The sequence below is a fragment of the Megalobrama amblycephala genome, unplaced genomic scaffold (genome assembly GCF_018812025.1).
Source record: "Megalobrama amblycephala isolate DHTTF-2021 unplaced genomic scaffold, ASM1881202v1 scaffold331, whole genome shotgun sequence".
In the NCBI taxonomy this organism is placed as follows: domain Eukaryota; kingdom Metazoa; phylum Chordata; class Actinopteri; order Cypriniformes; family Xenocyprididae; genus Megalobrama; species Megalobrama amblycephala.
The window spans coordinates 89089-103926 of NW_025953344.1; the positions used below are offsets into that span (position 1 = coordinate 89089).

Genomic DNA, 14838 nt, shown 5'->3' on the forward strand with positions numbered 1-14838 from the left:
TAAAATATTTAATCAGGTAGAATTTGAGTAAAAAAAAAGATAAATAAATAAATAAAAATAATAACACACACACATTATATATATATATATATATATATATATATATATATATATATATATATATATATATATATATATATATATATATATATAATTCCAAAGATACCTAAAAACAAAACTACCAATCCTTGAAATGAATAACTATAAATGAGACAAAAGACATCTTGAGATTGAAATGGGGACCTTAAGACTACATGTATGTCGAGTGATGGATGGCCTGAAACAGGTCAGAGAAGAGCATTTATGAAAATAATCTCAGTATACAACTAGAAAAACACTGTATTATTTATTATGAGCTGCCAGCAAACATTATATTACACAAAACACAGTATAGTCCATTAAGTTTGTTACTACAATACAGTATCAAAAAAACATACATTTACAGACAAAGAATATGGAAATGCTGAATCTTTTTTATTGTTTGTTAACTAATAAATGAAATAAAACCATGCCTTAAATGAGTTCTGCTGGATGTGACTTTAAACACGTTTAGAGCTTAATGTAAGAAAAACATATCTGTCATCATGTCCTCTTACAATATAAGAGTGTAAAGTAACAAAAAATTATAGCAGAACCATCTGGAACAAGGTTTACTATAAGGTTAAAGGTCACAGGTCACTCAGGGTAATGACTGGATGAGGATTATCTTTTCATTAATGCAGAAACGATGGAGCACCGTGAGCAGGTTTTCTCCGCATCGCGACACCTGACGCTCCATCGCCAGCCGAAAATCCTCCTTCACGCCTTTGGTGATTCCTCGAGTTACGGTGTGATGTCTATGAAAACAGACACACAGAGTGTGAAAACACACAGAGCTGATGAGAGTCTCCATGAGATTAAATGAAACAAAATGCTTCTCCACATTCAGACCAATAAGAGCTGTGCACAGCCCTTCCAACAAAACACTGGACACACACACACACACACACACACACACACACACACACACAAATACTGTGGCAGAAAATACATATAAGGGTGAACCTCACAAAGAAAGTCTGGCTCATATTCCACCCCAAACAAAGCTTATTTTGGAGAACTTTTTTTTTTTTTTTTAACACTGAAACACTGTAATGTGGGGGGAAAAAAAAATCATTGGATAACCATTTTTTTTTGTTAAAATGTGCATAAAAATAGTATAACTAGTCTAAGAAATACTAATATAATAACAAATTTTCATATTGTCACAGAAGTACTGAGATAACAGTTTATAGTTCATTTATAAACACTGATGTCTACGGTAGTAAATCACCTTTTGAAAGTAACATGGTGCTTCAAATAAGGATTGTATTGTTTACATCATTACACCAGTAGGTGGCGTCAGGTGACTTAAAAATGTATTTGTCATTGAATCACTCACTCAAGACATTTGTTCCAAAACACCGATTCATCCAGTAATGAAACAAGTGGAGTCTTTATGAATGAGTCATTGAATCATTCACTCAACCTGATTTTTTAAAATAATTAATTCAGATTAATTTAACATTTTAAATAGACTGCAGCAATAACATTCTGTCAGAACCTCTAGTACGTTATTTTGTTTAGTTGTTGTTTAAAACATGATCTCTGTTTGAGACTCGTGCAGCTCTACTTTCACTTGTTCTTCACAAACACGTTTACAATTTATGTTACTGAAATGCAAAATAATTAAATGAGAATCCAAATTCTATCATGAAAATAATGCAAATGGGTTGATTTTCATTATGCATCATTCATTTCTTTTGATCTTCGGGTGAAATATGACCCAGACGTTTCTTGACGTTTTCTGTGAGATTCACTCGTAAAATGTAAAACGCTGAAATTCAATGGAAAATACAAACACAATGTCATCAAACGAACAAAAAAACTTTCTTCAAAGACTTCACAGCCATTTGAGTAAAACACAACGGAAAAAGGAGCCGAATGAGAACAGGAACAGTCTTGCAAAATGAAAATGCTTGAACAGAATGAAAACCCAGTGAAAAGAACTCAAAGGAGGAGAATGTAAACGCATGAGCAGGCTGGGAGGAGTTTGGGGGCGGGGTTTCGATGATGGGGGTGGGGTACCTGTCAGCCTTCTGAGCCCCTGGAAGCAGCAGGGTGTTTAACTCCACCCCCAGGGCGGGGCTGGGGTTCCTACGGACAGCAAACACCATTTCATCAGCACCCCGCGTGACAGGGCCGAACTCATAAACGCACCGCCAGCACTACCACAGCGGAACAAACGCCTCATCAAGAAATATGACACGGCTCTCTGAAATGCTTGATTCTGATTGGTCAGTCACAACATACAGGGGCCGACAATGACATCATGCAGACTTCTTTCATGTTTCTGCGTATGACACGGCAGATGGACGCACTTTCTCTCTCGTTTCATTCAAACGCAGCCTCAGTTATCGACTGTATTTACTGTAAAATGAAAACTTCACTGTTCATAGTATGCTTACGGTAACAGTGTTGAAGAATTCGTCTTGCTGCCAGAATGACTGTTTTGTAAACTAAATGTTTACGATTTTAAAATGTGTGATTTTCTTCTCAAATCAATATTTCAATATTTTTAGTCATTGTCATTTTTTATATGGTGAAAAGCCAAGTAACGAGTGATATGACTGTACATTATCCCCCAATATTTCATTTCTAATTATTTACTGTATTTAAAATAATACAATATTTAAAAAAAACTTAAGCTTATTATTTATTTTTTTTAGCTAAAACAAAAAAAAAACGAGTAAAAACTAATGCAATTTTATTAATAGAAAAATTAATCAACTTGTATAAATAAAAATTAATTAATAAAAAAATAAATAAAAAAAAAATACTAAAAGTTTCTTATCAAATCAATATTTCATTATTGATCACTATGTCATTTATGAGGTGAAAAGCCACGTAACGAGTGATACGACTGTACATTATTTACTTTATTTAGTATTTAAAATAATATAAAAAAACTTAAATTTATTTTTACCTAAAATTAAAATAAAAACTAATACATTTTTATTAATACATTTTTTTAATTAAAATATACATACATTTAATTATTGAATAAATTTCATTATTGATCATGCCATTATTTATGAGGTGAAAAGCCACGTAACGAGTGATACGACTGTACATTATTTACTGTATTTAAAATAATAATAAAATATTTAAAAAAAACATTTTATTTTTAGCTAAAACTAAAAAACTAATACAATTTTATTATTAAAATTAATAAAAATATAAATAAATATATAATAAATATAAATTACTAAAAATTAAATTACTAAAACTTTAGCTAAAATGAAAATGAAAATGGAAAATATAAAAACAAAACCTAACTCTAAGTATTAATAAAAACTATAATAGTATCTCAATGATAATAAAGTGGCAAGAAGCCGTGCAATAAGCAGGATAACGTACATCCAGCTGGTTATAAGCGGCTTAAAATAACTGAGGGACACTTTTCTTCCAGCCCATTTTTCAACTAAAATACCACTATAACAAAACGCTATAATATTCCTCATAACAGTACAGTTCTTGCTTCATTTTAAATATGACATGATAAAAGTAACACTCTGATTTATATTTGGAAATCATCTCATTTTTTAAAACTATGATCTCAGTTCCCGACCCTAAACACTCCTCAGCTTCATTACAGAGCTCGCGACTCAGCGATTCCTCTTACACAATATCAGCCACTGCCCATAAAACTGATCATAAAAGAGAACATCAACACTTCAGACGTCAGCGCTAATGAGCCAATCAGAAAGCAGGGTAAGGAAAACACGCCCTTCCTGTCATGGTTGTATGTCGTAACCGCAGCTTATTCATTGATCAAAACAAAAGGAGAGGAAGCAGGAAGGAGGGAGAGACCTTAGATGATCACTTATTTAAATCAGTTCTAAAGGCTGGTGTGTGTGCGTGATGTGGGCGGGACTTACTTGATAAGCATCCCCTGATTGGGCAGCAGCTCCAGCTGGACCCGCCCACCTTCTGTAGTGCGGAGGTAAGCAAACTCTTCTAGCATGTCAATGTCTAGTGGAGAAAGCTGGTCAAGGACAAAACTTTCAATAAACATTCTGACTATTATTTTATATGTCAGGTTAATTTTTAGTAGTTTATCAATTAATATGAGAATATAAAATCCATATGCATAAATAACAACGGGAAGGATACTGGTGACGTAGTTGAAAAAGTTCTCGTATTGGAAACTGCCCTGCTGACAGATCTTATCCACCGCCTTCAGGAAGAGATTCTCACCCTGTGGCCAATCATGCTGCAGGAGGACGATCACATGACCAAGAGAGAGGTCATCTCTGTTGTCTGTGAAAGCCCTCAGCTTAGAGAGAGACGAAACACGTTAAAAACCGAATCTGAATTCAAACGTTGACCTGTGAGGGGAAATATTCAGATCTGGTACCTTGAAACAGGCCAGCATGAGCTGCAGACAGAAGGGGAGGATGGATTTACTGGTGCAGGGGACGAGCCTCAGATCGTTGCCTAGCAACAGAGGAGAGGAAGTGATGTATAAATTTGGCTCATGAATATTAATTAGATGACATGACTAGTATATGAAGAGTTTGGTTGCAAAACGCTTTAACTCCATTTTGATTAATTTGAGTAAAAATGTGTTTTCTTTTGCATATTTTGGTTATAAAAACATTAAAAATTAAAATCTACATTTTGATTTTAAAAGGTTTATTATAAAAACTGATTATTTTTTTCCCAAAATGCAATTAATCCATCAATATAAAAGTTATTTTCATATTGAATATACACAACAAAGTAAACTGATTCACTTATATGACAGCCTCTGAACTTTGTCAATACTAATCTTTTATACAGGCATTTGACTAAAAATACATTGTCGCTCCTAAAATGAATTCAACGGGTCATCTTGTTAATGTTATAAATTAATTATTTGTCATTACCGATTAAAGAGTATCTGGCGCCACCACACGGTTAAATAAACACATTTGCCGAGTACATTGGTATTAAAAACGGCTTTTAAAAACGGTTCATGATTCAGTTTTGGTGAGTGTGACAGAAGTTTGATGCTGTCGTGGAACAAGCAACAGCTGCATTTTTCCTACTCCGACTCGAGTGCCTCATCTTCTGAATCTCCTCACATAAATGATTACATTTCCATGACTCGTGTTTCTTCCCCACCGCAGAAACCACCACAGGTTCATCAATGCCGTCAAAATTATTCATTTTTCTGTTTTTGTTGATCACAAAGTACAAAGCAGATAAGGAAAATTAGGAAGCCGACTGTATTCAGAGCGCCGCCATTACTGTTTACAGAGCGTGGAATGGTGCGCTGTGATTGGTTGAGCGGATATATCGCGTTCTGCAGAGAAGTGAGACTGACGTTTGTCACGTTTTGGAAAGAAAGGGAGAAAACATGACAGAATAACATGACGGAAATCGCATTTTGCGCAAAATTAATAAAATGACTTTTCAATACCGACCAGATACAATACTTACGGAAGAGGATTAGGGCCAAGCAATAATAAAAAAATAAAAGCATCTCGAGATTAAAGTTGTTAAATTTCGAGAAAAAAATCGTTAAATTTCGAGAAAAAAGTCGAGATAAAATGTTGAGAATAAAGTCATTAAATTACGAGAAAAAACTCGTTAAATTACGAGAAAAAAGTCGAGATAAAATGTTGAGAATAAAGTCATTAAATTACAAGAAAAAACTCGTTAAATTACGAGAAAAAAGTCGAGATAAAATGTTGAGAATAAAGTCATTAAATTACGAGAAAAAAGTCGTTAAATTACGAGAAAAAAGTCGAGATAAAATGTTGAGAATAAAGTCATTAAATTACGAGAAAAAAGTCGAGATAAAATGTTGAGAATAAAGTCATTAAATTACGAGAAAAAATCGTTAAATTACGAGAAAAAAGTCGAGATAAAATGTTGAGAATAAAGTCATTAAATTTCGAGAAAAAAGTCGAGATAAAATGTTGAGAATAAAGTCATTAAATTTCGAGAAAAAAGTCGAGATAAAATGTTGAGAATAAAGTTATTAAATTACGAGAATAAAGTCATTAAATTACGAGAAAAAATCGTTAAATTACGAGAAAAAAGTCAAGATAAAATGTTGAGAATAAACTCATTAAATTACGAGAAAAAACTTGTTAAATTTCAAGAAAAAAGTCATTAAATTTCGAGAACAAATTCGTTAAATTACGAGAATAAATTCGTTAATTTAATGACTTTATTCTCAACATTTTATCTCAAATTTTTTCTCGAAATTTAACGACATTTTTCTCATAATTTAACTAATTTGTTCTCGTAATTTAATGACTTTATTCTCAACATTTTATTTCGACTTTTTTCTCGAAATTTAACACCATTTTTCTCATAATTTAACGAATTTTTTCTCGTAATTTTAACAACTTTTTTCTCATAATTTAATGACTTTATTCTCAACATTTTATCTCGACTTTTTTTCTCGAAATGTAATGACTTTTTTTTCTCGAAATTTAACAACTTTAATCCCGAGATGGTTTTATTTGTTTATTATTGCTTGGCCCTAATCCTCTTCCGTAAATACTGATTTTGGCGGAAACTCAATTTTTTTTAAAAAGGTGTTTATCGCGTTTTGGAACCAAACTCTTCGTATGCTGTATGACAGACGCACCTTTCCTGGTTTTGCTCCGGGGTTTGCGCTGCTCCTCGCTGCTCTTCACTGCTTCCTGATTCTGGGGCGTCAGACCAGCGACCACCTCTAGAAGCTTCTCACACGCCATCTGACAACCACAGCATGAAGGAGATGAGACACGCTGAATACAGTCGGTATGTGTGTGTGTGTGTGTGTGTGTGTGTGTGTGTGTGTGTGTGTGTTACCCTGTACTCTCCCAGGGCGTAGTGACAGGAGGCCTGCTGTATGATCGCCCTGTGCGTCTCCAGGGTTGAGGAGGTCGAGAGGGAGTTCTGGTTCTGGTTCTGTTGGAGCTGCAGTGATGACATCAGAGCTAGACTGGACAGAGCCTTCCGGTACTGACCCTGAACACACACACACACACACACACACACACACCGATAAAGACGTTTTTTGCCACAGAAATTACCTTAAATTTTTTATTCCTATGGATTAGTATCGTTAACTAAAACTAAGCTATTAAAAATATTTTTGCTTATTAAAATAATGCTGGAATAAAATAAAATATAAATATTAGGTGAAAAACAAACTAAAAGAAAATTAGCTAACTGAAATAAGTTTAATACACTACAATTAAAATTAAAAGGCAATTCAAAATATTATTTTTTTGTGAGCAGCGTTTTCTCACGCAAGAGCAAGATTTAGCCGTTGATAATATTTAACTAGAAACCGTACAGAGTTATATGAATTTATGACTTAAGATATGATCTATATTATCAATTAATTAAGCAACAAAACAATAAATCATCAAACCCAAATCATACCTGATAAATGATCATATCTGTGAGGAAAATCCGAAACCACAACCACATCTCAGTTTTCCACGATGAGCAGATCTTAACAAACTCTGGAATAAACCAATGACACAAGAGTTCCTCGTTTACAGTTTAAACTGATCATGACCAGTGGAATATATTATCAGCTGTTGAAAGAGTGTCCAGTGTGAGTCAGGACACAATTTTATACAACTATGAATATTTGTAAATCTTGTTTCTGTCAGACCTGTCTCCAGGCTCTGGTGTGAATGCAGCAGATCCCAGCTTTCTCTGGCAGTACGGAAGTGCTCCAAGGTCTCGGCCCAACTCGGCATCTCTGTTTTATTCACCACGATGTGCCGCCCTCTGCCTTTGGCCAACATGTCCTCATCATCAGAGCTCTACACACACACACACACACACACACACACACACACACACACACACAGTCAGACAGTCAGCAGTGATGTACACCACAGAACAATAATGACCTATAAACTTTGACCTCTGAGGCTCACCATGGTTTTCTCTCGTCCGTCGGCCAGCTTGCGTTTCTTGTGCGCGTGCTTTCGCTCCACTTCTACATCCGTGTAAACGCTCGACAGATCCTCCAGCAGAACCCAGGGACACGAGCTCAGAGACGCGTGACCTGCAACGACATCTGGCCGTGACATTTCTACAGTTTAAAGAGAGATCGCTAAACATTACCACAAATTTTTGTATTTCACCACAAACAATTATTGCATGAATTTTCTACAACCTGAATTCCGGAACAGTTGGAACATTTTTAAATTTCCATAAAATGAAAACTAAAAGACTTTCAAATCACATGAGCCAATGTTTTGTTCACAATAGAACATAGATAACATAAATGTTTAAACAGAGAAATTTTACCGTTTTATGCACAAAATGAGCTCATTTCAAATTTGATGCCTGCTAAAGGTCTCAAAATAGTTGGGACAGGGGCATGTTTACCATGGTGTAGCATCTCCTCTTCTTTTCAAAACAGTGTGAAGACGTCTGGACATCGAGGTTATGAGTTTCTGGAGTTTTGGTGTTGGAATTTGGACCCATTCTTGCCTGATATAAGTTTCCAGCTGCCGAAGAGTTCGTGGTTGTCTTTCGTTTAATGATGCACCAAATGTTCTCTATCTGCAGGCAGGCCAATTCAGCACCCGGACTCTTCTACGACTAAGCCATGCTGTTGTAATAGCTGCAGTATGTGGTTTTGCATTGTCCTGCTGAAATACAAGGCCTTCCCTGAAATAGACGTCGTCTGGAGGGGAGCATATGTTGCTCTAAAACCTTTATATACCTTTCAGCATTCATAGTGTCTTCCAAAACATGCAAGCTGCCCATACCGTATGCACTTATGCACCCCCATACCATCAGAGATGCTGGCTTTTGAACTGAACGCTGATAACCTCCTCTTTAGCCCGGAGGACACAGCGTCCGTGATTTCCAACAAGAAAGTCAAATGTGAACACTTTTCCACTTTGAAACAGTCCATTTTAAATGAGCCTTGGCCCACAGGACACGACGGCGCTTCTGGACCATGTTCACATATGGCTTCCTTTTTGCATGATAGAGCTTTGGTTGGCATCTGCAGATGGTGCGGCGGATTGTGTCTACCGACAGTGGTTTAGTTGGCATCTGCAGATGGCACGGCGGATTGTGTTTACCGACAGTGGTTTAGTTGGCCTCTGCAGATGGCGCGGCGGATTGCGTTTACCGACAGTGGTTTAGTTGGCCTCTGCAGATGGCACGGCGGATTGCGTTTACCGACAGTGGTTTAGTTGGCATCTGCAGATGGCACGGCGGATTGCGTTTACCGACAGTGGTTTAGTTGGCATCTGCAGATGGCACGGTGGATTGCGTTTACCTACAGTGGTTTAGTTGGCATCTGCAGATGGCGCGGCGGATTGCGTTTACCGACAGTGGTTTAGTTGGCATCTGCAGATGGCGCGGCGGATTGTGTTTACCGACAGTGGTTTAGTTGGCATCTGCAGATGGAGCGGCGGATTGTGTTTACCTACAGTGGTTTAGTTGGCATCTGCAGATGGCGCGGTGGATTGAGTTTATCGACAGTGGTTTAGTTGGCATCTGCAGATGGCGCGGCGGATTGTGTTTACCGACAGTGGTTTAGTTGGCATCTGCAGATGGCGCGGCGGATTGCGTTTACCGACAGTGGTTTAGTTGGCCTCTGCAGATGGCGCGGCGGATTGCGTTTACCGACAGTGGTTTAGTTGGCCTCTGCAGATGGCACGGCGGATTGCGTTTACCGACAGTGGTTTAGTTGGCATCTGCAGATGGCACGGCGGATTGCGTTTACCTACAGTGGTTTAGTTGGCATCTGCAGATGGCGCGGCGGATTGCGTTTACCGACAGTGGTTTAGTTGGCATCTGCAGATGGCGCGGCGGATTGAGTTTATCGACAGTGGTTTAGTTGGCATCTGCAGATGGCACGGCGGATTGTGTTTACCGACAGTGGTTTATTTGGCATCTGCAGATGGCGCGGCGGATTGTGTTTACCGACAGTGGTTTAGTTGGCATCTGCAGATGGCGCGGCGGATTGTGTTTACCGACAGTGGTTATTTGGCATCTGCAGATGGCACGGCGGATTGCGTTTACCGACAGTGGTTTAGTTGGCATCTGCAGATGGCACGGCGGATTGTGTTTACCGACAGTGGTTTAGTTGGTATCTGCAGATGGCACGGCGGATTGCGTTTACCGACAGTGGTTTAGTTGGCATCTGCAGATGGCACGGCGGATTGTGTTTACCGACAGTGGTTTAGTTGGCATCTGCAGATGGCACGGCGGATTGTGTTTACCGACAGTGGTTTCTGGAAATATTCCTGGACCCATTTAGTAATGTCATTGACACAATCAGTGTCGTCTGAGGGCATCCAATAAAGGTCTTCGGCCTTGTCCTTTACACACAGAGATTTCTCTAGTTTCTGTGAATCATTTAATGATATTATGCACTGTAGATGATTAGATTTGCAAAACCTTTGCAATTTGATGTTGAGAAACATCGTTTTTAAAGTATTCCACAATCTTTTTACGCATTCTTTCACAGATTAGAAAGCCTCTGCCCAACTTTACTTCTGAGAGACTCTGCCTCTCTAAGACATCCCTTTTATAGCTAATCATGTGACAGACCTGATATCAATTAACTTAATTAGTTGCTAGATGTTCTCCAAGCTGAATCTTTTCAAAATGTCTTGTTTAGCCATTTGTTGCCCCCGTGCCAACTTTTTTGAGACCTGTAGCAGGCATCCAATTTGAAATGAACTCATTTAGTGGATAAAAGTGTAAAATTTCTCTGTTTAAACATTAGTTATGTTATCTATGTTCTGTTGTGAATAAAATTTTGGCTCAAGTCTTTTAGTTTTAATTTTATTCAAATTAAAAAGAGTCCCAACTTTTCCGGAATTCGGGTTGTAAGTGAATGTTATTGTTTGCAGACACACACTGACCCTGGAAGAGTGATGGTTGCACCGCAGAGACGTAGTGGAAAGCGCTGTGAAACAGCACCAGCGTGCAGCAGGTGACGATCTGACCGCAGCAGCGGGCAAAACCTTCCCCATCTGCAGCAGACATGTACCGACACAACTCCGTTATACGCTGCAGGAGCTCTGAGTATGACCTACAACACACACACACACACACTCAGAGTAAGAGCTGATCATACACATCAATCATTATGATATCGTTTCACAGATTCTCACCGACTTCCTTTCTCTCCCTGCCAATCACAGAGCGAGCCGACCACGCCCACCATCTCCAGCAGCCGCTCCCACGGCTCCGTCACCACCGACGACTTCTCCGACAGCCCGTCAATCACATACCGCTGACCCCGCCCCCTTCCTGGAGACTTCAGACCGCCCACTTCCTGTGAGCCTGAGAAATTACAAACAAGGTTTTTTATTGGAATAATGACACTTCTGTAGAATTTTACATTAACATTAATACTGTTATTTTCCTGTTTACTTCTATGAAGCTGCTTTGAAAAAAATCTGTATTGTATAAAGCGCTATATAAATTAAAAAAAAACAGCGTGCCACTATACAAAACACTATTTTTGCAGTATGCAAATTCATAGATTAATTAGCAAAATCAAAAGCATGCTTTTACCCTGCATCTGTCCGTCCGCCGACGGCTCCCGTGTGACGTAACATATATAAAACTCTGCTGCTTTGTGCATGTACTTGTACAGCAGACTGACGGGGAGACACATTTCTGGATTGTTCAGAATCAGCGGCAGAACGTCACACACTGACAACGAGACCAACAAATGAACAACAAAATTACTCAAGGAAAAAAACACAAAAATAAAATAATGAAGAGAGGATAAATTTGTACCAAACAACTTCCTGAAGCAGTTGACGGGCGTGTCCAGGTCCTCTACAGTCTCCGCCTCTAACAGTGACTCCCCCAAACTGACCTGGAAGAGAGGTCAAGGGGTCAGAGGTCACACAGGGTTTGCATTAGGTTGCAAACTAAGCTATGCATCGACCCACAAAATAATTATTATTATTATTAGTGTGTACTTTTATTGTGCAAACAGCTTATTTATATTGCACATTTTATACAATGCATAAGAAATAAATGTTTTTAAGAAGGAATCACAAATGCTTCATTTTATTAACACATAATCAAATCAGAGAGTTTTATTCAAGTTTCTAAGAAATGACCAGAGACAACATTTGAATATTAGCCTATATGGCTCATTTACAGTTTTGTTTCTATCCATTAATGAGCGCTGTCACTGTCAAATAAATGAAATAATATAAAGCAAGAAAGAAAGATCAGTGTGTGTGTGATTTCACTCACTCCATGCTGAACGACAGACTCCGGGAATCTCTTGAGTAACAGCAGCAGCATCTCTGCTTTCTCCAGCGTGTTGAAACACTGTTCTGTGGCCTTCAGGAGCATCTTACACTGAACTGGACCTGGAAGAGTCTCAAAAACACCTGTACACACATACATACACACACACACACCGATTACTGAAGAAACTACAATGATCATATGCATATTGCTCATCAGTACAGCAGTATAAACACAACACCGTTGTTATTATTATTATTAAAGTGCCCCATTATGCTTTTTCAAAAATATGATGTAGTGTGTAATAAAGCTGTTTGTGATTGTGAAAGGTCTGCAAAGTTTCAAAGATCAAAGTGCATCACAAATAAAATTATTGTATCCTAAAAGAGACAAAAATCAAATAACCATTTTTACTGTTCATATCACTGTGTATCAAGTGCTGAGGAAGAGCTGAAAACCATATATGGCAATGCTGTTTGGTTTCTGACCAATCAGAGCAGAGCAGCTCTCAGAAAGGCGGGGCTTAGAGAGACCGAATCTTTGAACGAAGCGTTTCAGACACTGTGAGAAAAGAGCTGATGCTGCAGTGGATATTATGAGAAAATTAAAGTGTTTTTTGAGCTTGGATGAATGTAAACCTGTTGTAGGAGATGACAAACAACATTAGGAGCTTCAAAATAGCATAATGGGGGAAATTTAACTATTAAATAAAACTATAAATATCACATACTGATGTAGGTCACACACCTTTGAGAAACTGTGCATGTTTGTCTTGGCTGTCGTTTCGTAACGCCGCAGTGATCACTGCAATCTCACGCCAGACAACCGGCTGCTCGGGGAAATTCACAAATCTGTGAAACAGGAAGCACCAATGAGATCATCAAGGGCATTAAAAGATTAGTTCTCACTTCTGAATTCAAATTTCCTGATAATTTACTCTCTGAATGAACTAATTCTTTAAACGCCTGCAATCATGAACTCATCCACAGTGATCATGTGTATTGTGGACTCACATGTCGTACAGGAGTCTGCCGGCGGAGGCCGTCCTCTCAGCGTTACGCTCGATGCTGTACATCTCATACTGAACACATGAACAGAACACACACATCAGACACAGCAAACACACATGATGCATTGCACAGCTCCTTCAGTGCGCACACGGATAAGCAAGATATACATATAAACAGTTCATGCATTCTCTAGGAATCGAACCCATGACCTTCGTTGCTTGCCTGCAACTGCATGCACATCACTAAACTTAAATAAATAACTAAAACAAATGAATTTTAATTACTTAAATAAATAAGCATTATATCTAACACTATAGTGAGCTTTATTACAGAATGGAAATATTTTCCAAATAATTTTTTGCATATATTTATAATATTATTTTCACATTTTAATCATGCATTCAACTATATATATATATAGAATTTGATATTTGGAGGTCCGTGACATCTAAAAGATTAAACCCCTGAACTAGAGAACTGAATGATGTGTGCAGTCAGTGGTGTCAGAAGCAGTGGGATTGTTGTTGCTGCGGGACAGAACTGTAACTGTATATTAGTGGTGTTTATCTTCACCTGAATGTTGAAGTCAGTGGGGTAGAGGGTGCGCGCGGTGATCAGCCAGGCTTTTGCTGCATACGGGTCCTGCGGCACGAGCTCCCGCGCGCGCTTCACCAGGAACTCACAGTCGCCCTGCGCGGACATGTTCTCCCGTTAACGGGGGTAAATAAAAATAAAACCCCTCGGATGTTCAAAGACTAAAGCACAGAGTGAAAAACACCGGGACGACCGCCGAGTGTTTAACTTCCGGGTGGAAAGCTGATCATTTCAAAATAAAAGTCTATTTCTGTTGCTCCCTTCGCTACTACTACACACATAATAAAAAAGCACGAGAGTCAAACTAACTTGAACAGCACTGGAAAGCGAATTCAAACGTGAATTTTCAGCTACTCAGAAACAGGAGATGTGAGTTCAACGCAAATTTCAGCAAACAAATAGGCTATGCAGTTAAAGGTAGAGTATGCAATTTCAGAGAGGCTAGCAAAGATCCCGCCCTCCCTTCAGAGCGTCTCCAAAGCCACGCCTCCTTCAAAAACACTCGAACACACACAGCAGAGATGGTGGTAAATTACCTCATGTCTCAAAACACATAACATTACCATAATAATGAAGGTAAACAACTTACAGAGCTCTAGCTGTAAGTATGTTGATGGGCAGGTAGCATCGGACCGAATGCAATGATTGGATTTTTTTTGGTCCTGAGATATATGTAGGCTTTAATATTTAGACCACTTCTGTTATTGCTTGCTATTAGGATGTGACAAGAAAAGCGTTAGGCCTACCTACCTTTAAATGGTGGAATTTAATCGAGACAAAAAGGTAAATAAAAGATTACATCCATGAATTTGTTTATTGTATTACTGTAGGTGTAGGCTACTACAAATTTAACATTATTTTTTTTTTTAGTTTGAATTTAATTTGATGAATATAGAATTTGTGAGAACATAAAAGATAATTCACACTGCCCCAACAACACACAAATTCTAGTGCTGCA

General features: G+C 38.1%; 1 protein-coding gene across 5 annotated transcripts; it reads right to left on the reverse strand.

Annotated features, from left to right (window-relative positions):
* Positions 1-323: 323 nt before the first annotated feature.
* On the reverse strand, positions 324-14292 carry ints10 (integrator complex subunit 10). Of its 5 annotated transcripts, none has more exons than XM_048179728.1 (18): positions 13860-14292; positions 13290-13357; positions 13024-13127; positions 12280-12419; positions 11809-11890; positions 11581-11721; positions 11175-11346; positions 10923-11092; positions 7962-8092; positions 7691-7844; positions 7453-7535; positions 6874-7032; positions 6668-6776; positions 4439-4518; positions 4195-4357; positions 3960-4053; positions 2107-2175; positions 324-836 (listed from the first exon to the last, which is right to left on the reverse strand). In XM_048179728.1, the coding sequence occupies exons 1-18, from the start codon at positions 13986-13988 to the stop codon at positions 680-682; spliced, it is 2205 nt and encodes a 734-aa protein (XP_048035685.1). In that variant the 5' UTR covers positions 13989-14292; the 3' UTR covers positions 324-679. The 5 variants fall into 5 exon arrangements, with proteins under 5 accessions (XP_048035685.1, XP_048035684.1, XP_048035683.1 ...); XM_048179727.1 differs by having other exon boundaries at positions 7962-8104; XM_048179726.1 differs by having other exon boundaries at positions 7962-8119.
* Positions 14293-14838: the final 546 nt, after the last annotated feature.

What these genes read in the sequence shown, in the direction of transcription:
- ints10 (XM_048179726.1), bottom strand. Translation starts at nt 13,988, where the DNA reads ATGTCCGCGCAGGGCGACTGTGAGTTCCTGGTGAAGCGCGCGCGGGAG. An exon ending in CTGCTTCAGGAAGTTGTTTG is followed by an intron (nt 11,722 to 11,808) that starts GTACAAATTTAT and finishes TCTCGTTGTCAG; the next exon opens with TGTGTGACGTTCTGCCGCTG. An exon ending in CCGGAGCAAAACCAGGAAAG is followed by an intron (nt 4,519 to 6,667) that starts GTGCGTCTGTCA and finishes CTCTGTTGCTAG; the next exon opens with GCAACGATCTGAGGCTCGTC.